Source organism: Benincasa hispida, chromosome 5 (genome assembly GCF_009727055.1).
Source record: "Benincasa hispida cultivar B227 chromosome 5, ASM972705v1, whole genome shotgun sequence".
Classification (NCBI taxonomy): Eukaryota; Viridiplantae; Streptophyta; class Magnoliopsida; order Cucurbitales; family Cucurbitaceae; genus Benincasa; species Benincasa hispida.
The window spans coordinates 1,693,897-1,717,306 of NC_052353.1; the positions used below are offsets into that span (position 1 = coordinate 1,693,897).

At 29.3% G+C, this 23,410-nt stretch overlaps 3 protein-coding genes across 4 annotated transcripts; 1 reads left to right on the forward strand and 2 right to left on the reverse strand.

Annotated features, from left to right (window-relative positions):
- The first annotated feature begins 3,319 nt into the window (after window positions 1-3,319).
- LOC120077121 (vesicle-associated membrane protein 722-like) lies at window positions 3,320-6,180 on the forward strand. The gene is made up of 5 exons (XM_039031016.1): window positions 3,320-3,639; window positions 4,668-4,809; window positions 4,940-5,060; window positions 5,247-5,309; window positions 5,765-6,180. Exons 1-5 carry the CDS (start codon window positions 3,450-3,452, stop codon window positions 5,906-5,908), a joined length of 660 nt encoding a protein of 219 aa, XP_038886944.1. The 5' UTR covers window positions 3,320-3,449; the 3' UTR covers window positions 5,909-6,180.
- Window positions 6,181-8,177: 1,997 nt separating this feature from the next.
- On the reverse strand, window positions 8,178-11,361 carry LOC120077076 (pantoate--beta-alanine ligase). 2 transcript variants are annotated; one of them, XM_039030929.1, is made up of 4 exons: window positions 10,597-11,356; window positions 9,596-9,709; window positions 9,321-9,452; window positions 8,178-8,515 (listed from the first exon to the last, which is right to left on the reverse strand). In XM_039030929.1, exons 1-4 carry the CDS (start codon window positions 11,170-11,172, stop codon window positions 8,399-8,401), a joined length of 939 nt encoding a protein of 312 aa, XP_038886857.1. In that variant the 5' UTR covers window positions 11,173-11,356; the 3' UTR covers window positions 8,178-8,398. The 2 variants fall into 2 exon arrangements, with proteins under 2 accessions (XP_038886857.1, XP_038886858.1); XM_039030930.1 differs by lacking the exon at window positions 8,178-8,515 and adding an exon at window positions 8,547-9,235 and having other exon boundaries at window positions 10,597-11,361.
- A 2,998-nt stretch (window positions 11,362-14,359) lies between these two features.
- Window positions 14,360-18,952, reverse strand: LOC120078269 (protein SULFUR DEFICIENCY-INDUCED 1). Its single transcript, XM_039032492.1, has 4 exons — window positions 18,762-18,952; window positions 17,126-17,338; window positions 16,053-16,208; window positions 14,360-15,017 (listed from the first exon to the last, which is right to left on the reverse strand). The coding sequence occupies exons 1-4, from the start codon at window positions 18,894-18,896 to the stop codon at window positions 14,607-14,609; spliced, it is 915 nt and encodes a 304-aa protein (XP_038888420.1). The 5' UTR covers window positions 18,897-18,952; the 3' UTR covers window positions 14,360-14,606.
- Window positions 18,953-23,410: the final 4,458 nt, after the last annotated feature.

The window sequence follows — 23,410 nt, forward strand, 5'->3', positions numbered from 1 at the left end:
TGAAAATTTCCCAAAACCCTTATTTAAGTGAGTCTTTATTTTAATCGAATGGGACCAATAGATTTACACATCCCAAATTTAATCGACGTGTCCTCTATGTGTTATGTGGATTTTTATGTAAATAGGGACAAAAATATAGTTTTCTTATGTGGCTTTGTTATTTTCAAAACATGTTTTGGAATTTCCATGAAAAAAGTCTCCTATTGAGTTCACATTTTGAGGAATTTGAATGCAAAAATATAATTTTGAACCATCTAATAGTATTTTCAAATTTTTATTGAAAATTAATTTCATCAATTTTTTATGTTAATTTATAAATTTAGTAATTTAACTGATGTTTTTAGTTAAATTTGTTCCTATAATTTTAAAAGGTAAAATTCAATCGTGAATTTAAATTTATTATTATTTTAAAATAGTTAGAATTCAGTCTATAATTTTAAAACTTTAATCATTAATTTGAATTTAAATATTTTTTCCATTAAAAAAATTGTTCTTCCCCTTTAAACGTTTTCATTTTAATAGTGTTATTTTATAAATAAAAGCAGAGAGATTTTCAAAAATTAAAAAATAAGATAAACTATTTACTAAGTAAAATTTTAATCTACGAGGCGTATAGAAGTTTACCAGTGTTTTAGAAAATGATAGAAGTCTACGTTGATAGAAGTATATGAATATCCATCGTAGATAAAAAACATTATAAGTTTATTAGTGGTTTTTTTTGTTATTTCGGTAAATAGTTTGACATTTTTTATGGTAAAAATTTCCATAAAAAATAATAGTGTTTTTGAATGGATCAAATCTAATAATGAACATAAATAAATTGGAAAGGTAAAACAAAAATAAAGAATTGTTTTTTTATTTAATTATCATATAGTTATAACAAATATTTTTTTAAAAAAAAAATAGATTTGTTATAACTTCCTTTGAAAAAAAAAAGATCGTTATAACTTTATAATAATAATCAAAATAAAAAAATAAAAAATAAAAAAAGAACGAGATTTCAGCGGATTTGTAACTAGATTCAACTGATTTAATGAGAATTAGTTGCATCAAATTTTTATGATAAACCATGTTATTTTAATTTTTTAAAAATTAATTTTTAAATTCAAACAAATAACAGATATTATTTTAAGTTTGAAAAATGATCTAACCGACCTATTATTATGTATTTACACCTGTCTAAGTCCAATTAATTACGATTTACGGCGGCCAACTTTAAATTTTAAATATAAAATTGATTAATTTTCTTTTAAAGCGCCCAAATTTGTTCAGCGGTCAAAACGCTGCGTCTTACTACGACTCGCCAACGCCAACGTTGAAATTTATATTTGTTGCGTTTTGCGTGTAGAGACGAACTTTCCACGTCATCACGCTGTTTGAACCTTAAAAAATATATTAAATTATAAATTTAATTTCTGAACTTTAAAATTATATTTAAAAATAAAGAAAAATTATTTTAAATGACGAAATTGTTAAAAATATTTATAAATAATAATAAAATATAATCATACATTTATGGTAGACGGCGATAGACTACTATTTGAGTCTAACACGAATAGATATAGTAGTAGTCTATCAAAATTTATCACATATAGACGATAAAATTTTGTTATATTTATAAATATTTGAGTTTACTTTTCTTATATTTAACAACCCTTTAATAAATCTAAAAAACTCATTTATATCTCACGTGCACATGCAGCCATACACACACAATTAATATGTAGAGTAGAGGGATCAAATCTCTAATATCAAGGTTGAAAATGGAAGTCTTATACCTGTTGAACGATGCTATTTTTGGTTTTCTCGAGCATATAGTGAGTTACGGGCTAAGTTCAAAAGTTTATAGCATATTTAATATTTTTCGATTTTTAAAAATTAAACATAAAATTGAATTTTGTTCTAAGAGGTGTCTAAACTTCTAGTTTTGTATAGAATAGATCTATGAGTTTTAATAAATCTGAAATAAGTTTTCGACTAGACACAAAATTTATGATTGAAGGATTCATTAGAAACTATTCTAAAATTCATGACCCTGTTTGACACAAAACAAAATATTCAAAGACTAATCTATAAATTAGTATACACGTTTGAAATTATAAGTACAAATTGAAATCATTCTATTAGTCTATCAAGTTCTATGTAAAATTGTCTTGAATTATTGAAATGTTAACCATTGCATTTAATAAGTTATTGTTATTAATTTTTTTTCTTTTAATATTTTTTTTACAATATGAATGGGAAATCAAACATTCAGTATTAAAGTTGATAAAGTTGATAGTATAAATTTTTTAACTATTTTACTATATTCACGTACATTAAAATTTACGAATTTGTTAGATATCAAATTTATTATTTTTTTCAGCAAAGGTAGAATCAATGACCATTTAATTTAATCCCATAGGTCGTAAACATAACACACAAAATATTTATTGAACGCGAATTTGAAAGTTTATAAATGTTCTGACCTTTTTTTTTAGCTCTACCAACTAATTATACATATATATATATATATATATATATATATATATATATATATTTCTTTAATTTTTTAAAAAATACAAAATTAAAAATTTAGCCTCTCTTCACATAACCAATAACCATTCCCTTAACAAAATATGTAAATTCTTTAAAAAAAATGAAAATTATCTTTTTTTTTAAAAAAAAAAAACCCCTAAAAAAGTAGATTAAAACTAGAATTTATAGTTTATAAGATTAATTCTAAAAATATAAAATCTAAAAATTAAGACCTTTTGGTAACCATTTTGTTTTTGTCTTTGAAAATTAAGTCTTTGGACATTACTTTCACCTCCAATTTTCTTCCTTTCTTATTACTTTTCACCAATTATTTAAAAAACCAAGCCAAAATTTGAGAACTAAAAATAGCTTTTAAAAAAATGGTTAAGAATTAACCATTATACTTACAGAAATATGCAATTCATGGTAAAAAATGTGAATGAAATAGACTTAATTTTAAAAAACAAAAATAAAAAACTAAATGGTTACCAAATTATGGCTTAAATGGTCATCAAAGTAAAATTTACAATTTTAAATCTAAAAATGTAATTTACACAATCAAATATAAAAAAACTATTTATAGAAATAAAAAAATACTGATAGACACTTATAAATTTCTATCAATATTACTATCATAACAATAATTAAATTTTGTTATTTGGTAAATATTTTAGTCTATTTTTTAATTTTTAAAAATCCCATTAAATATTTAATTATGACGGAAAAAAAGAAAGAAAAGTTGCGTGGCATTTCCGTTATTTTCGATGAGATCAAAGGGTAGCTACAACTAACTCAAAGAGAACACAGAGACATGCTAACTTTTCGAGCTTCCCCTTGAAGCAAAGCCTTCATTTTCTCTCAAATTTTCCCTCTCTCTCTCTCTTTCTAATTCTCCTCCGATTCGGATTAGGGCAAAAGATTCATCGTCTTCCATGGGGCAACAATCTTTGATCTACAGCTTCGTTGCTCGTGGAACTGTTATTCTCGCAGAATATACAGAATTCACCGGCAATTTCACCAGTATAGCCTCCCAGTGCCTCCAGAAGCTTCCCGCCACCAACAACAAGTTCACTTACAATTGCGATGGCCACACCTTCAACTATCTCGTCGACAATGGATTCAGTAACTTTCTCCGTCTCTTCTTCCTTTTTTTTCATCGATTCCATCCTTTTTCCTATGGTTTTCATGGCTTTCGTCTTTTGATCGTTTGTTTCATATCGATACAACTGTTATGCATGTATATTATGCGATTCTTTCCGATTCTCTTGTTTAGTTTAAATCGTGTTTCCGTATTGATATTTGCGTTAGATTCGATTCTTAACGCGTTGTTATATCGGAGTGGAAGTAATAAGAAACTAGTATCGTAAGCATCGTTTTGTGTTACGCTGATGAGATCATTAATGGAGGATTCGGTTCTGTAGATATCATTCTATTTTGAAAGATATTACGTATTGAAAAGAACGATCGTGAAAATTCCTTGGTGGATTCTTGAACGAGTCCTTCAATTATGCCACAACTCGATATTTATTCCACCTCGTTATCGTTTTAGAAACCGTTTCCTTGGAGATCTGTTTCGCTTTTGTCTTTTTCTGAAGTTATTTCTTAAGTTCGTCAATGCGAGAGAACTGTTGCAGATGTGGTATCCGAAAACTGTCAGTCTTCGTATCAATATTTCTGGAGCCTTTAAACTGCAATCTCCTCTGTTTATGAGGACAACAAGTTCTTTTATACTAATTTCAGTTTCGGTGTTCATTTCTCTATTAACAGTTCTGTAAAATTAGGATTCTCCTGTTATGTTAATCACCCACTCTCTTCGTTTTGTAAGTTACTATTTGAGTTCTTTGATTGAAGATTCTGTTGTCCTGAGGATGTTTCTCATCTCAGTTCATGGACATGGTTCCTGAGCGTGTTTCATCATTGTCATTAATTACTATTTCAGTTTAAGGTCCAGTCAAGAAATTCACCTTCAATTCAAATTAATGGAGGAAATAATTAAGAACCAAGATTATTTATGTACTTCCATGAGAAAGACGATGCTTAAAAATCTACTGGACGTGGATCCTAAAAATTTCTGAGTTTGCTTGTGCTCCATACTGTCTCTATTGCTTACATAAGTAAATCTAATTGATACCATCTCTTCCACGTTGCAGCTTACTGTGTGGTTGCAGTTGAAGCTGCTGGCCGACAGATCCCTATTGCATTCCTTGAACGAGTTAATGAGGACTTTGTGAAGAGATATGGAGGTGGAAAGGCCATGACAGCAACTGCCAACAGCCTGAACAAAGAATTTGGGTACCTTGTTGGTTGCTTCATGGAAATTATTAAATGAATATCCCATTATATCTTATCTAACATTATATATACAGAATGAATGTGCCATTACCTGGATTTTGATTCCAACAACATTATATTTTTTATATAGGTCTAAACTGAAGGAGCATATGAAGTATTGTGTGGAGCACCCAGAGGAGATCAGTAAGCTTGCCAAAGTGAAAGCACAGGTTTCTGAAGTCAAAGGAGTAATGATGGAAAACATTGAAAAGGTACAAGAAATTTTTGCCATCTAACGCTTGCTACCTACAGCCATTACATCCTGCCTTGCCTTTCAATCTAAAATCTAGGAAAAGGCCATATTCTGATTATTATAACATTTGATCTGATTTAATTGTTTATTTTATTTTACTGGATATCCAAATGTTGGGTTTATTCACTAATTGTTCTCTCTACAGGTTCTTGATCGTGGAGAGAAGATTGAGCTTCTAGTGGATAAGACAGAAAACCTTCGATCTCAGGTCATTGTCAGATCCTTTTGCATGACTCACTAAACTATGATTGCCGATTGGCGATCTGAGAAATGATGCATTCTTTTCTATATTGCCCAAGTCTAGATGCTATATGAATTAGAGGAAATTTAGTTCATGAATGAATGACTAATATCATATTTGTTTGCAATTATTTACTACTTGTGGATATATTGAGCTGTTACTAAGCTATATACCTTAAGGAAAATAGTCTCATTTAGAGTGAGCAGCAACATTATAGAGCGTATCTGTGCTATATGCTTCTAATTTTTTAGCTTATTCGTGTAATAGTCTCATTTAGACGTAGCACTATGCTTACTTCTGTGATTCCAATGGATTATTGGCCTTAATTGTCATAAAAAAACAGAAGATTATGTTTACAAAAGTGGAAACACACGATATTTTATATTGTGAATACAAAATTGAATTGAGAATGGTATCTGCAGGCACAAGATTTTAGGCAGCAAGGAACCAAAATGAGGAGAAAGATGTGGTATCAGAACATGAAGATAAAGTTGATAGTTCTTGCAATCGTACTCGCGTTGATTCTGATTATCATTTTGTCTGTCTGCGGCGGCTTCAAATGTTGATGGATTCTTCTCCTTGCAGCAGCATTAGGATTTTGGTGATGGGATCGGTCTTACTCGGACAGTTTTATACATGCTTGTTTATTGTACAAATCTTTCAGTTCCAAGTTCCACTTACCCATACGTTTACCTAAGGACCCTGCTTTGTATAGATTGTGCGGTTATATTCTTTTGACATGCTTTGTATGGAAATATATCATCATTCGTTTGCTAAACAATACACACGCTTGGTTAATCAATAACGCATGGATTATGCATATTTGGTTTTTGGTCCATTTACAAGATAGATTTGACAGCATATCTTCTATTTCTTTTTTCTTTTTGGATATTGTGATATATGGTTCAGTTGTTCACTTGTCCTATTTGAAGTTGCAGGAAGGGTAAAATTTTAGCCTTTTGAAATCTGAGAGATGTTGGCCGACTAGTCAACTAATGGTATGAGGTCGCTCTTACCTACTTGTGCTAGAGCCTCCCGATTCGTGGTAGTTAAATTTTATTTTTGTCATATTCAAAAAATCACTTTTAAAATACGTATTTATGGTGTATTTGGTTTCACTTTTTTAAGTATTTAATTTTTAGAATAAGTCTCGTGGAAAAAATTAAAGTGTTTGGTAACTAAAAATAGTTTTTGAAACAATTTCAAAGTGTTTTAAATCATTAATAAAATTTTTTTTATAAAAAAAGTCATTTTTATCTCGGGTCTTTAATCATTTAAATTCGATATTTTTTTAAAAGTAGTTGTATTTAAATCCACAACACCTAGCTATGATATGCACTATGGAAAATGATCTTTATTGTCCATCTCTAGTAGGACTCTTGTATCCTAAAAATAAATTGACACCTAAATTTATTAGGTGGTAAACCATCAATTTTATCAACTTCGATTCTAGACTCAACAAGTGTTGCAATCTTTGGTTCAATTTCCATTAATTCACACACTAATTTTAGCAAAAAAGGAGGGTAAATATCTTCATAAACTCATTAATTTCAATAATATAAGTTTTGCACTAAAATAAGTTTAACCAAATGTACAAACTAACGAATAACAGTCATTTAGTTTCAATCTTGCATTTTTCTAGAATGTCATCGATTTAATATTGTACATATAATTTATAATTAATTGAACGCATAAAGACGACAATTTTGTTCATAACAATATTTGAAGCAAGAACTTGTTAGAGGTTTAAAATTGCAACTTTTTTTAAATTTAAGGTTTATATTTACAAAAAAGGTTTGGGGGTGCAATTTAACTCAGAATATGAGATACAAGTTTCTTGAATTTGGAATTTAATCTATGCAATCGAGAATGTTAAAAAAATTTCAACTTTTACCTCTAAATAGACTTAGTTATAATTTTCATTGATGTTCTTTAATTCTTTAATCTATCTTTTTCGTATAACAAATGTGGGGATAAGTAAGTCGATTCTAGATAAGTTAAATTCACTCTGCTAATTCACTAATTTTAGTATTATCGAGATACAATATTAAATTTTATTAATTCACAAATTAACAATAATTTTGTCAAAATTCACAATCCTTAACCAGAATTATGATGCCATATTTATTTGATATTTCATTGATAGAATATGGAAATGCCTTTTCTTTTTAAACGAATTTTCGATTTTCTAAAAGGGTTTTTAACTTTAAGATTTATTTATCTTGATCTGAAGTGCCATATGATGAAATTGGAACTCTTACGACTCAATATGTATCATCTTTCAAATTTTTTAATCAATATCATGTGAAACTTATAATTTAAGTAAATTAAACTCCTAATTTTTCATAGACCAACTAATCTAGACATTTCATTACGATTACTTTTGTAAATCATTAATGCATTGATTTTCAAACGTGTAGACTTTTTTAAAGTTGGTTTTACAAAATAGATAATTAAAGTAAATGCATAAAACGTTTTTAAAAGAAAGTTTTGTCTAAGAGTCTAAATTTACACAACTATAAGCTTCATACAAGGCTTTTTTTCCCTCAAAACATAATGAAATGTGCAAATCGATAGACTTACAAAAGTTCGACGTTTAAATTTATATACAATTATTAGGTCAGGATTCAAAGCTCATTTAGATAGACTAAAGAAAAAAATGTTTTTTTAATTTTTTATTTAAACTCTTTTGATAAAAAAAAAATGTTTAAAAAGAATTATGAGAGTGTATCAAAAGCTGTTTTGAGTTATTGCCTAATACTTCATTTTTTTTTCCCAAAATGACTTATTTTCAAAATTAAACAATTGAAAACTTAATCCAAATACACCCTTAAATTAATACAACCCTCAAAGTTTAAGAGTATAAATTGACACTTTCCCTTTTTTTATTATTCTTTTCATCTCCATTGGAGTCTTGAGTTTGAATTATTTTGGTACACATAAATAGGGGTTTAAACTTCTATATATGGGTGGCCTTCAAATGGTGTTGCCATATTATACTTCTAACAAAAAGGGGAGGGGGGAAGAATGAGCAAAAGGGAAAAGAAGGTAAATACTCAAATGTTTATTTCCATGTTGTCTATGAGTCTGACTTCGCCAAACCAAGCAGCAATTAATATCACAACTGGACTCTTGATCTCCTCCACCACCTCCAAACTCTCCTGTTCCACAATCTATCACCAACAAAGAACCACATTAAACTTTTAAACTTTCTTGTTGTTTCGAGGCATCGTCGGAAAATAACGTCCATTCTTTCCGAAACAAAAAAAAAAAAAAAAAAAATCAGTAAATACAAGTGTGGTTAACAATAACATTATGATAAAAAAGACATCTTCGATTCTTCTGGTTTTGAGAAGAATTGAAGTTGCTTTTCCTTCCATTTTGGAAGACTAGTAATGAACCATGATTTCGCAATTATGCATAATAAACTTTTGAGCAGCCCCATTTCCAGTCCATAAAATGGCCAGAAGCTTTAAAAAGAAAATCAATTTATATTTACTAAGCTTTAGAAGTTGTATCGATTAGAACTCCCTAATTTATACACTCCAATTTTCATTAAAAAAATATCGTGAGACTTATATATTGTTTCATTGAAACTCTTAAATTGTTCATAAGCGAATCAATTTAGACCATTTATTAAGGTTATCTAAACGAGAGTCTAAATTGATTCTCTCCTAAAAATTCGTGAATTTAATTGATAAAATTAAAAGTCTCACTTAACGTTTATCTAATCGGAATGAAATGGAGGGTATAAATTAATATACTCACGAAAGCTCAAGGTTTAAATTGATATAACCCTACATTTGCACTCTTATCAGCAAAAATGGCTATCCAATAAAACCATGAAAAAGGACAAGCTACAACTCCACACTATCTCTCAACTAAGTTGAAGGCTGCACAAAGTCACAGACAGAACATCAAAAGCTTAATATAGGCTCAAGTCAGAAGACTTCCTAACTTAAAAAATTCAGGGCTAACCTCAGCATAATCAAGTTCTCCACCAGCTTCCCGTACTTCATCGACGACCAAATTCTTTAATCTTTTGCAATTGAGTTCACCTCTTTCTGCTGCAGATTTTGCTTTTGACAATGACCTGTTTATAGACAATGCCTATTAGACGAGAAATAAGAAGTCAGTCAGTTTCTGAATCTAAGTAATCATTTGATTATGAACAATAAGGCCATATGCTTTGCACTTTGAAGACACTACACTATAATTTGAAAAGAAATAGATAGATCAATGAAGGAGAGAACCTTTAGTCTTTCTTCAGGTGAGAGCCGCACATTGCGAGAACTCATTGCAAGACCATCGGCATCGCGCACGATTTCAAACCCCACAATGTTTATGGAAAAATCAAGATCTCGAACCTGGAAAGGAGCTGAAGTGAGAAATATTGTCACCAGCGGTAAATAAACAAGTGCCTTTCTTAGTCCAATGATAGCAAATGATAACTGGTTGCAATCTAGAACTAAAGATGGTAAGGCAAGAAGTTAGAGAAATATATATCATCCACTTGTTGCCCAACCCAAATTTTAAACTATCAAGATCAGATCTAAATGAAGTTCAAGGGACAGGAGTTAAAGTCATACCCTGCAGGGCATATTGCAAACGTGAAAGAATTAGTATTCTTGAAAACTCAACTACCAGTTCATCTAATAGTATTAATCGAAGAAGCTTTTCGAAATCTGAAGATAGTCTTACAAACTAAATTCATAAATCTTAGAATTAAGCAATCAAGTTCAAAATTTAGATGACAAACAATGATTTTTTTGGGGGGATTAAACATCTACTATAATTGAAAAAGGGTTCCAAGTAAGTATGATTGTCTATGAAATAATTATAAAAAGTCTTTGATACAGAAATCTAAAGAGAAACATGGAAACTCACTAGGGTCTCTATCCACACCTCTAAATACTTGTTGTTCCTTTCCTCCCAAAATTCTCACAACAAAGCACACACCCCCGCCAATTACAAAGAGCGACCTTTGACCAAAAGGCTTAAGCTTAGGGGAGAGGGAAAATTTAATATCATATCATCAAACATTTCTCTTTTGGAAAAAAAAACTCTCCGATCATTAAACGAACATCCCTCGAGATAGCACAAAATCAAACCCTGAAAGAAACACTTCACATAGACGTCAATCCGACACTCTAGAGAAGGTGATCCTGAATTTTGAGCTCTAAACAGATATCAGAATTAAAACCAATCACCTTCTTCTATCCCACACGGAAACAAAACGAAGACAGAGACTCACCATCCGCCTGATAATCCGCCATTGCTGATAATCCTTCTTCCCAAACACTGCAACATCAGGCTCCACAATATTGAACAATTTGGTAACAACGGTAGCAACCCCTCTGAAGAAAACAGGTCTGCTGCTCCCACACATCCCCTTCTCCAAACGCTCGACTCTCACCCATGTCTCATGCCCAGAACCAGACTCCTCCAAGCAAGAAACCGCCGCCATTCCGCCATTTCCGGCACAATCCCTAGCTGATTCTACTCCATAATCGTAGAGATTATGAGGATGGAAAACGACATCAATTCCTCCAGGAACAGCCATGAGCTTCCGAATGTCGCCCTCGAAATCTGAAGGATAGGTCGAGAGGTCCTCGGAAGGGGCAAATTGGCTAGGGTTTACGTAGATTGAGACCACAACGAGTTGTGTATGCTTGTGAGCTTCTTGGATTAAAGAAAGATGGCCGTCGTGAAGGAACCCCATGGTGGGAACGAGGGCGATGGTTTTGCCTTGAGTTCTCATGGCTCTGGTCCATGTCCTCATCTGGTTCTTGTCTGTAATTATCTTTGGCTGCTTCTCCTTCCCCGCCATTGGAGAATCGAACTGAAACCTTGAATCGAACCGGCTGATCAAAATGAGAAAACCCAAAAGCTTATGATCGAAGGTGATAAGGGAAACACGAAGCCATGGCGGTTGGATACTCGAGAAACGTTTCAAATCCAAACAACTGATTCAATATGCATCCAAATAAGAGAGAGATTTTCTCGAAAAAACCAAAAAAAAAAAAAAGGGAGGAAAACAATATTAAATATGGGGGTGAGGAATCGAAGATCCAAGTCTCTTAATCCATTGTTCATATTTTGTATGTTTATATTTGTTGTATCATGCTCTTATTAATATCAATTTATATTTCTAAACTTTTAGAATTATATCAATTTGAACTCATAATTCTTACGTTCTTAGAAGTCTCTCTCGTATATTGAGTATTGAAACTTCGTGCTATGCTGAGTGTAACGGTCATGCTTGTCCAGGGCCTGTTGCCCATGGCCGCATGCCCAATCCAACCCCCTTCTAGCATACTTTCATATCTTGTATTGTATTAGCTTAGTTAGCTTGCTTTCTTTACATTTTCATTGTAAGTGACCACTCGCCCTTTTGCATATGCAAGGGCGCCAGTTGGCTTTTTGTTCAGAATGCACTATATGGGGATAAGACTAACCATCACTTCCTCATACCCGGACTAGTACTCTATAAAGCAGTTGTTGTTGCTTATTGCTTTATAGTCTACTACAATCTTTCTTTCTTTATTCACACTCACAAAACTTCTTACGAAAACCTTTTCTCTAAACCCGTTTTCTAAAACCGTTTTCCCTAAAACGGGGGTGGAGGTTGCGAGAGGCACTCGGTGTGCCATCAGCAGTCCGTATTCGAGTTGGCTGACTTGTTCGTGAGCGGGAACAAGTGCCGCACAATCGCTAAGAGAACCTTCCGAAAGAGCGATTGTGACACTGAGCGAGGGAGGACTCGGTTGGCTTATTCGAGACTCTCTGGATAACTCGATAAAAAAGAATTGGCTCATTATTTTCTCGAAGTTGAAGCGATTTTAGAAGTTTAAGCGTGGAAATTATGGATTTTGATGTTCATATTCTAGGAATCTATCAATTGGATATTTTTATTGGTGAAATCTTTTTTTTTTTTTTTTTGCATCCTTTGCAAATGTTAAGCGTTTTTATTTCGCTTGTAGAGAAGAGAAAAAAGGTTGCCCCACTCTTTTACAGATTTGACATCATCTTTAAGGGCTCTTTTTGTATGGAAGGAAAAAAAAAAAAAAAAAACTAATTTGTATCTTCTCCCTTGTTAACCGAGAGTTAATGTTAGTTGGGGGTGGATGCAAATTATTATTAAAAAAAAAATGAATTCATTTAAACCATCTTTTAGAATTTCTTTAAAATTGCATTTACTTTCACACGTGTATAAAACTTTCTTTTATTATGCATGAATATATCATACACACAAATTTATTACCTTGATTATATGGATAATTTTAACTTAAACTTATAGAAGTCACCAAGTATTAAAATTTCAACCGTCGATCTATCTGCGTTAATGCATATTTCCATATTAGTAAAGAATGACACATGTTACTTTTGGCAGGTCCATGCGTGTCATATCGTCACCATGTATAATTTGCTTCCAAAAGTTATTTGTTCAACATTTGCTTCAAGTGATTCCAAACACATTAGTATCATCTTTTGAGCTCCATGCTATGAACATGTTAAAATAATAAAATAATCACGAAGTTAAAGATTTGTTATCATCAAAACATATGAAATGATTGAAACTCACAAAACTAACAATCTTGTTTAAAACATTTTAAAAAATCCACCATGTGCCACTCTCTCAACTATCCACATGTCACAATTTGATTAGTCCAATTTGATGATTTAAAGGTCACATCAATGCCACAAGTATTTTTTAAAAACTTGTTTTAGCTATATGTTTCTTTATTCGATCCTTGTTTCTGATGATTCAACTATTATTTCAAGCTCCATGCAATTCACATTTCTAAAAACTCAAATTACTATTAAATAAAATCAGGTTTGTTATCATAAAATATTAATTAATTTATTAATTCTAGATTAAGAGCTAAAAAGACAACGTAAATTTCTTGAATAAAATCACATTCTTTACATAAAGCTCGATGGTCAAGGTATTACATGACGTAAGAGATTATAGATTTGAATTCTTTACCTCACGTGACGTAATAATATTTCTTAAGAAAAAATTTCAAGAACAAAATGTATATAAGGAGTAGTTGTGGATAAAAGATTGATGATGTTTTTTAGGCACATACTTTCTTAAACTATCTTCTTCATACTATCGAAGCATGGTCCCATGATTCTCGTCCTTATCCCTTGGTATTTATGGAACAATAAAGTTATGGAGGGGACCTAAGATTGTATGAAAGAAAAATCCAAAAAACTTCTTTCTACTATTTGAATAGCATTCAATCGAGGTAACTTCTTCATCAATTTCAAAACAAATAGTACGTTGCTCGTTAAAATATCATTTTGATCTATATACTTTCAATTATATTTTATTTTAGTCGATGTTTGATAAAATCTATAGTTAAAATACCCTACAATAAAATCTAATATATATTTTTTTATTTCTTTTTGTATATTCTTAAAATTAGAATATATTCAATATCTTTAATTCTATAGGTATGTTTTAGTTATGCTTCGAGAATTTTAAATTCTTTATTTTTTGCACTTAAACTTTGAAATTACATAAATACCTTAGAAGGTTTTTTGTCGATAAAATAAGTTGAAGTAGACACGATGACTAATGTGTAAAATTTGGAAGGCGTACAACTTTGGAAGGAGTACGACTTAGATTCCAATATATATATATAATTTTGGTGATATCTTTTAAGATGAAATAAATATTAACAACAATATTAATCTTTTATACATACATATGTATGTTAGTACACACAGTTGTAAATAGTAACCAACACGCATTCTAATTTTTTACACACAAATTGTCACATCAATTGTTATAATTTATTTTAATTGAAAGGATATTTTTTGAAACAATTTCAAAGTTGAAGTTAGTTTTATAGAAAATAATCAAAATTAAAAAATGAAACTTTCCGATGTTTCATGACTTTGCAAAGCTCCTATTCGAAATCTACTCAAATGTTGAAAGATATTTGTATAATTTAACATGTTCTTTTAGAAAGAGAAGGACAAATTATTCATCTAATACACAGAAAACAGAAATTTATTCCAAACCCTAAAACTATATTTACATCTTTATCCAAATTGTAAAAACACAATTAACAAAATAATACAAACATTTCCTTCTGACCATTTCACTTGAGCTCCATATTTCGAGAGACCAAACACATCATTCTAATTCCAAACACCAACCAATCCATCCACTAAAAAAAAAAAAAATCCTAAAAAAAGGAAAAGAAAAAAGAAAAAAGAAAAAAGAAGAGTTATTCACTAATTAATTAATTAATTACAAGCTAATTGATCCCTAAATGAAGAAATTTCCTCAAAAACAGGAAGCCTCTTGGACCTAAATGGGCCTTTTTTGTTGACCAATTGCTCAAGCCCATTAAGCAAATCAGCATCAATACTAAGGCCCAATAGTTCAATAGATTCGGGCAGAGATTGCCTTGACCTGATTTCGGTCAGCAAATCTGCTGCCCGTTTTTGGGCTTTGGTTTCATCTGAGCCCGGAATTAGGCCTTGCTGGACTTGTTCGAGAACTAAAATGGCCTCATGGAGGCGGCCCTGTTTCATTAAACAAAGGCCCAAATTGCAAGCCTTGTTCGCATCTGGATCTATCATTTGGGCCTTCTTGTACACTGCCTCTGCCATCATGTAGTTGGGCTTTTGCATGTAGGCCCACCCAAGATTTCCCTATCAAATTCAAGGCCCATTAATGGGTCAGAAAATTATAATCCACATTTATTTATTTCTCTTTTATTATTGGGGTTTTTTAAGGATTTTTTTAAATATAAAAAATATTTAAACAAAAAAGTCCAAAAAAGTCCAAAAGTAGCACTTTTGAAATTTTTTGCTGTAAATATTTTTGAAAATTTTCTATTTATAAGAATTTCTCTTTATTTATTATTATTATCATTATTATTATTATAAAAATAAAATTTCAAAATTGTAAAGTCTACACCTCTGACTTAGAGAAAAGGCTAGTTACACTCATGGTATAAACTTTTATATTTGCATGTCGACATTTTTGTGGGTGTTTTTAGATATTCATAGATTTGACATTGACATGAGTGCTGAATCAATATTTTTATTCTATCGTAAAACAAAAAAATCTAAGAAACATAAAAGATAAGAAACAAAATGTTAATGCGAATATAATTAACTAAAAACATTTTAACTTTTTTTTTTAAGTTAATGATTAATTATTACTTTTTGATTTTATCGGTTTATATAATTTTTCTAAAAATATCCATCACAATAATATTTTATCAATATTTTCATTGACATTTTTATAAAAATGAATAAGTCACTTTTTGTGGACACGGATATTTTAAATCTTAGTTACATTTTAATTGAGTTAGCATTAAATATATATATATATATATATATAGTATCGTTTCACTTTCAGAATAAATTTAATTTTCTTTTTTTAATTATTTTTAAATAAGTTATCCCTACTAAAATGAAGATAGTTTAAGTGATTTAAAGTAAATACTACAAACTTTGAAGGGAGAGATTTAATTTTACCTCTTCATATATAGTGTTAAAAGTGAAAAAAATTGCATGTATTACTGTGGGAAGATAATAATGAAAAATTTGGAAAAATGGGAAGATGGGATAATAAAATTTAGACAAACTTTATTTATAATAGAGACAATCATACTGATCTTTTTTTTTTCTTCTTTTTTTTAAAAAAAATGAAAAAAGAAAAAAGGCAAAGAAAATTACCAATAATCTAGAGGTTTCTTGTTTGACAGAAACCTGAAATTTCTTGCCATGAGAACGAGCTGTTCTTGTGGGCTTTCCATTAAAAGCTTCTCCTTGATAAATCATTCTCAATTTTCTCTTCAACAGCTCTATTTGTTCTTCAATTCTCCCACATTTCTATCCACCAAAAATAGATTAAACCATAATAATGTTCGAGATCCACACGAGTCTCAATAATTTAGATCTCATTTTATGAGCAATTATTTAATTACAACGTTCTTATTCATCGTTTTTTATAAGGTAAACAATTGAATTTTTAGTCAAATTTCAAATGCAATAACAAACTGTTCATTATTTGGACCTCATTTGATAACCATTGAAACTTTGTTTGGTAACTATTTGGTTTTTTGTTTTTAATTTTTGAAAATTAACCCTACAAACATCACTTCCTCTTCTAAATTTCTTGTTTTGTTACTATTACTGTTTACCCTGGTTTTCAAAAACCAAGCTAAAATATGAAAATGTTAAAAAGTAGTTTTTAAAAGTTTATTTTTGTTTTTAAAATTTGGCTAAGAAATATGCAAACCATTGAAAGAAAATAAAAGGAAATGAGCTTAATTTAAAAAAACAAAAAACGAAAAACGAAAAACGAAATAGTCATAAAATGGGGTCTAAGTTTTTTGTTTTTAATTTTTTAAAATTAAACTTCTACTCCCAAGTTTATTTATTTTATTATTTACTTTCCACTGATATTTTGGAAAACAAACCCAAATTTTGGAATACAAAAAAGTAATTTTTATTTTTAGTATTTAACTAAAAATCCAAATGTTTCTCTAATAAATGTGAGAACCATAATATGAAATTTAGGAAAAAAAAACTACAACCAATTTTTTTTTGAAAAAAAACATAAAACTTAAACAAAATTGTTATCCAAACATGACATTGTTTTTTTGAAAATATCGTTAAAAGGTATATAACAAAACAAAAATCAAATAACTATCAATCAAGATCTTAATTTTAATTGAGTTGACACGAAATAAATAAATGATAAATAAAAAAAACTTAAAAAATTTAGAAATTAAATAGACACGAACCTTAAACAGATCGATAAGAACATTGTCAATAGATTCTTGAGAGGTTTTTGAGCAAAGAAATCTAAAGGTTTTGAGGATATGAATGGCTTCTTCAGCTCTATTAAGTTGCTTCATAACCACAACCATATCTTTTAGTGCACTTTCTACTCTGTCCCTTTTATTTATTGCTTCCCAAAACAATGCAATTGCACTCTCAGGATCCTTCTTTATCAACTGAAAATTCACATTATCTCTCTTTTGTTAGTTCACGTTATCATTATTTACACTTTAAATTTTGTTCTAATAGAAACTTTAATTTTTGGATAAGTTGATGATACTAAGAGTAAATTTTAAGACAATTAATGTTCATTTTCGAAAGAAAAACATTTCAGTACATCTCTTATTTTTTTGCCGTCTATCTTAGTTTTTCAATCATAGTTTGTCAATACGTGGCAAATAATTCTTACCCTTTTTTTAAGAAAAAAAATTGAGTTGTTAATTTGAGTGGTCTGCAAAAAGATTGACGTTACGTAAGATTAGGGGTGAGTATAATAGACCAAAAAGTCAAGTCAACTGACCAAATCGAAATTGATTGGTCGGAGAAGAAGAGAGGTCGATCGGTATAATAATTAGTTTTAAAAATACGAAAAATAGAATAAATTATTATTCTAATATCATGAGTTGTAAATATTCTGTATAAAAGGTATCATTTTAAAAATAAATAAATAAATGTGGAAGATGAAAGTTAGATGCAACCAACTCTCGTAACCACTAAAAGTTGTCAAATTCTGCCCTTATAGTGATTATGTGAGTTTTTCAACTTTTGTAGAACTTTGTAAAAGGTTTAAAAAAGTAGTACATTGTAAGTTTATAGTTTAAAAATAGGTATAAAAAAATATTGTTTAAATATATATAAAAATAATAAAGGGAAAAAAAATGTAATTTCAACCAATGTGACACAGTTATAATTAACTATGTTACCATTCTTCATGTGTGCAAAGAATTTGAAGAAAAAAAAAAAAAACAAAAAGAATTTTATGTTTTAGAGACAATGAAAGACAAGTAGCAAATATCATTCTTCTAAGGGATGAGAAAAGTTTGTTGAAAAAGGGATGAGAAAAAAAAATCCTAAAAATATAAATAGAAATTAAAACCACTACATTTTATGACATTTGGAGTTTTTGAGAAAAATCGTCTCATATTTTCTCTATTTATTGTATGCCACATCAACATGTTTTTTTTTTGTTGAAAATAATGACGTTGATGTGGGATCCACAAATATTTATGAAGACAAATCTATAGTATAAACAAAGAGAATACGTTACTATTGTAGTACTAAAAATTTCTCGAAAAAAATTACAAAAATGTCAAGTTTAATAGAAATAACAAATTATGAGTTAGAGAGAGATGATTCGTGTAGGTACGACATCTACTAAAGGATCATGGTTCAATCTTTTACCAGCAATGGAGTCTATTGAACTAAAACAGAAGAGAAATGGAGAAAGAGTCAAAATTTTAAAGAAATAGTAAATCGAGAATTAAAGATAAATAATTCGAGTAGGATAAAATATCTACTATAATCTCGAAAATTGATGGTTCATTCTTTTACTTGGAAATACGACTATTATTGACCTAAAACAAAAGGAAAGAAATTTACCTGAGCATATTTTGCCCTAACGTAGGGACTATCACCAGGTGGAACTTTATGAGTGACATGAAATGGTTCTTCTTTCCCTTTTGAGCCCCTTTTTATTTCCTCTTTCTCTCTTGATTTTTCTTCTTCTAAAACCATTCTCTTCTTCTTCAATGGAATCCCTAAATTTAAGTGCAAAAATGAAGCTTTCTCTCTTCCTTTGAAAATGGAAAACTCTTATAAATAAAGCAAAAGAGATGAAGACAACAAACAAATAAAAAAAGGCTCTAAATTTTCTAACCAATGAAGAAGGTCGCCCTTCCGTCTACATTCAACCATCCCTTTATGTTTCTTTTTCCAAACTCACTCATTTTTTCAATCTCTCTCTCATTTCATGGCATTTCGATTGTGACGTCTTTTACGATTGAATCTCGATCGTTGATTCTTTCTAAACTCACACACCATGTTAGTTAGTAGATTATGTATATAGACAAGAATCTTTTGGAAGTTCATTCTGTACCAAATTGATATCGATTTATCCATTATCGTATTAATTCGTGTCTTGATATTTTCTTTAGTAATTGTTGAATTTGGATTGTTGATTCCGTCTAACAATTATCTTCATTATGATTATAAGGATGAGATAGTACCACCCTGTCTTTGATGATTATCTTGATATTTTCAATAATTTCACCTATTTTATATAATTAGTTGTCTTGTCGGGTGAAACTGGTTCTTCTCGTTAGGTAAAATTTGAACCACATTATTTATGGATATTAACTTTTATATCACTTGTCGAGATTTCCAATTAAATATATATTTCATTTTTTTTTTTTTTATGAAGGCACATCTTACTTGTAATTATCATCACTTATATAACTAATGTTGGTTGTACCTATAAAATTTTGGTTCAATCTTAAATACATCAAACCAATATTGTTCTATACCCAACATTATTAAATATTCTCTTACTTTTTCTTGTTAACATTAATCATAGTTTTTTTTGTTTCAGTACAATAAGGTTGGAAGATACAAAAAAAAAATCGAGTTTTTGATATAGTTGAATTATTCTCGATTTGGCATATTTATTCATGTTTTGATTATTAATGATCACTTTAAATTGGACAAGAATTAATCTATATTATTTCCAAACAAAGCCCTGAGATTAATGAGAGAGAGCACATAGTGAAAACAAAATACCTTAAAATAAATGAGAACTTTGTCTCAAACCAAGGTAGATCATATTTGGAACTGTACGGACTGAATATAGTCTTTATTACCGTCAGATTCACACGATGAATATAATTAAACAATTAATTGAAAATATTATAGGAATGTTTTCAAACAAAAACAAATGAAAATGAACCAACTTATTTATAAATATAGCAAAATATTATTATCTATCAATGATAGACCGCGATAAACATCCATTGATATCTATTGCAATCTATCACCCATTGATAAATGTTTATCATGATCTTTCATGGATAGATATTGATACTTTGCCATATTTTTTCAGTAGTTTTACAAATTAAAATAGTTATCAAATATTATATTTTCTAATAATTTTTTTTTGAATATTTTGGGGGCAAAAATAAAAATAAAGCCTCGAAATTTACGACTTTGTGAACTTTATAATTTTTAAGATTAGAAATTTGTCCACCAACAATGTTCTTAAACAAAATGCAAATTTGAGCATTGTTCTATGATAACATATTCAATAACCCTTTTTTTTTTTTTTAAGATTTATGGTTTGATTTTCTAATTCCTAGTTGTTGAATAAAAGAGTAGGAAAAAAACAAAAAGTTTTTTTTGTTGTTGTTAATTTTGTATTTTTAATAAACACCTACAATGAATCTGGACGATTTTGTGTACTGATAACTACGTTCAATTGAACTCAAATGTTAAGACTTTAATTTTGTTTAAGCATCACTTTCACCTATAGATTTCATATTTTTTTTTGTCTACTTTTTAAAAATATTTTCAAAATAAGTCAAATTTTAAAACATTAAAAGAAAAAAATAAAGTAATAAGATAAAAGGTTATGTTTGATAATTATTTCGTTTTAAATTTTCTATTTTCAAATTTTTTTGTTCGTTTTTTTTCCACTTTCCATTATAATTTTCACCTTTGTTTAAAAACAGTTAAAATCATAGCTAATTCTTAAAAAAACCAAACAAAACAAACTTTTTGCTTCTTTTAAGTTTCAAAACTTAGACTAATTTTTTGAAAACACGAAGTAAAAAGTTAATAACATAAGAGTTTATGAGTGAAGGTATTATTTATAGTCTTAATTTTCAAAAATCAAATTATTAACCAATGAGACTTTAGTTTTTCAATTTTTCTTTTTTAATTTGGCTAAAAAATCTAATTTTAATCTAAAATAGTTGGCCAGCCATAATTCAGAAATTAATCTCATGTACGAGAATTTAGATTTTAATTTTTCTCCCTTTTTTATACCTCAAAAATATATCTGACTCCATACTTTGACCTTAAAGGAAATTTTAATACATATAATTGTAATATACAATTATTCAAAATTAAAGGAATACTTGCAATATACAATTATTAAAAATTAAAGGAAATTATATTTTTCTTCAGTATTAAAAATTAAAGGAAGTTATATTTTTCTTCTGTGTTAATTTTGCTGCTATATCTCCATTTATTAAATTTGCTGAATCCTCTAAATGAGCCCAAGTTCTCTCACTTCAGTATTTAATTTTTCAAAAATTTCAAAAATTTATCCTCAATGTAATTTTATCATTAGATTATCTTCTTATTCGCATTTGGACACGTGGCATGTCACTTTGCAGAAAAATGAATTTTGGTAATAATTAAGTTTCATGCATTACTAATATTAAAGTGCCATATCATATCTAAATATGTCAAGAAATTTATTAATTTGAAAACTTTAAAAGCTGGTGACAATTGGCTAAAAGACCAGGAACCAACCTACTAATTTTAATGATTTAAATATTAATAACTATTATATTTACATTTCACATTATCTAAATATGTTCTCTAGTCAATCAAAGATAAATCTACTTAGTTTTAAATATATATGTCTCAATGATTATCATATTGAGACTGATAGAAAGAATAATATAAAGCATCTTTATATCATATCTACTGTCTCATATGAAAAACATATATTGAAAGAATTGCATGCTTTATCTTCCGGATTATATTATACTCATAAACGAGTAATTGAGACATATGCAACAATAAACCTGAAGTTCATGAATCTAGACATTTACAATTTGACATGATAGATTAAGTCATCCAAGATCTATAATGATGAGAAAAAATATTGAGAATTCAAATAGACACCCATTTAAGAATCGGAAGATTCTTCAATTTAATGCATTATCATGTGATGTTTGCCCTCAAGGTAAATTGATAATTAGACTATCACAAGCTAAAGTGAAAATTGAATCTCCTACATTTTTAGAACGAATTCATGGTGATATATGTGAACATATTAGCCCATCAAGTGGATCATTTGGATATTTTATGGTATTAATAGATGCATCCAACAGATGGTCACACGTGCTCTTATTATCAAGTCGAAATCTTGCATTTACAAGATTACTTGCTCAAATAATTAAGTTAAGAGCACAATTTCCTAATTATACGATTAAGACCACTCGTCTTGATAATGTTGGTGAATTTACATCTCAAGCTTTTGATAATTATTGTATGTCAATTGGGATAACTGTTGAACATCCTGTAGCTCATGTTCATACACAAAATGGTTTGGAGAATCATTCATAAAACGTTTGCAGTTAATTGCTTATGAGAGCTAAGCTTCCTACATCTGTATGAGGACGTGCTATTTTGCATGTAATGTTACTTGTACGCATGAGATCAGTATCTTATCATAAGTACTCACCATTACATTTAGCATATGGCCACGAGCCAAATATTTTCCATCATTTTTAGATGTGCGGTATATGTTTTCATTGCTCCACCACAACGTACTAAGATTGGTCCTCAAAGAAGGTTAGGAATATATATTGAATATGATTCCCCATCAATTATCAAATATCTTGAACCCCTGACGGGTGATGTATTTGCTACACGATTTGCTGATTGTCATTTTAATGAAACATATTTTTCAACATTAGGGGGGAGGAATTAAAAAGTTGGAAAAAGAAATTACATAAAATTCATTGTTATTGTCTCATTTAGATCTCCGTACATCAATATGAACCTGAAGTTTAGAAAATAATTCATTTGCAAATATAGTAAATCAGTTACCAGATGCATTTATAAATGCTAAGAAAGTGACTAAGTCACATATACCAGCTGCAAATGTTCCATTAAATTCTGTTCTAAAGATAAGAATCCTCGAAAAAGAAATAGTCAATAAATGACTCAATTAAGAATATGGATGTTCTAGAAGAAATCCTAAATATGAGTACTCATAAGGATGTTGAAGTAAATGAGGATATTAATGATATAACAATAAATTATTGAACCATATAAGTCGGTAACATTTTTGCATACAATGTTACTCACGATATTTTTTAAGAAAATGAGTATGAAAAATATCAACATGGAATGAACTGACTTATGTGGAAAGAAACAATCCAATATAAATAAGCTCATTTTTCAAATCGTGAGAACTAGTATGATAAATTTTTAAAGAAAGAAATTGCATCAATTTATGA

Excerpts from the sequence above, each read along its gene's own strand:
- LOC120077121 (XM_039031016.1), top strand. The coding sequence starts at position 3,450 with ATGGGGCAACAATCTTTGATCTACAGCTTCGTTGCTCGTGGAACTGTT. Across the intron at positions 5,061-5,246 it reads TGATGGAAAACATTGAAAAG|GTTCTTGATCGTGGAGAGAA; the intron begins GTACAAGAAATT and ends TTCTCTCTACAG. Across the intron at positions 5,310-5,764 it reads CAGAAAACCTTCGATCTCAG|GCACAAGATTTTAGGCAGCA; the intron begins GTCATTGTCAGA and ends TGGTATCTGCAG.
- LOC120077076 (XM_039030929.1), bottom strand. The coding sequence starts at position 11,172 with ATGGCGGGGAAGGAGAAGCAGCCAAAGATAATTACAGACAAGAACCAG. Across the intron at positions 9,453-9,595 it reads CACCTGAAGAAAGACTAAAG|GCATTGTCTATAAACAGGTC; the intron begins GTTCTCTCCTTC and ends CTCGTCTAATAG. Across the intron at positions 8,516-9,320 it reads GAGAACTTGATTATGCTGAG|ATTGTGGAACAGGAGAGTTT; the intron begins GTTAGCCCTGAA and ends TGTTGGTGATAG.
- LOC120078269 (XM_039032492.1), bottom strand. The coding sequence starts at position 18,896 with ATGGTTTTAGAAGAAGAAAAATCAAGAGAGAAAGAGGAAATAAAAAGG. Across the intron at positions 16,209-17,125 it reads TTCTTATCGATCTGTTTAAG|AAATGTGGGAGAATTGAAGA; the intron begins GTTCGTGTCTAT and ends TTTGGTGGATAG. Across the intron at positions 15,018-16,052 it reads AAGAAACCTCTAGATTATTG|GGAAATCTTGGGTGGGCCTA; the intron begins GTAATTTTCTTT and ends TGAATTTGATAG.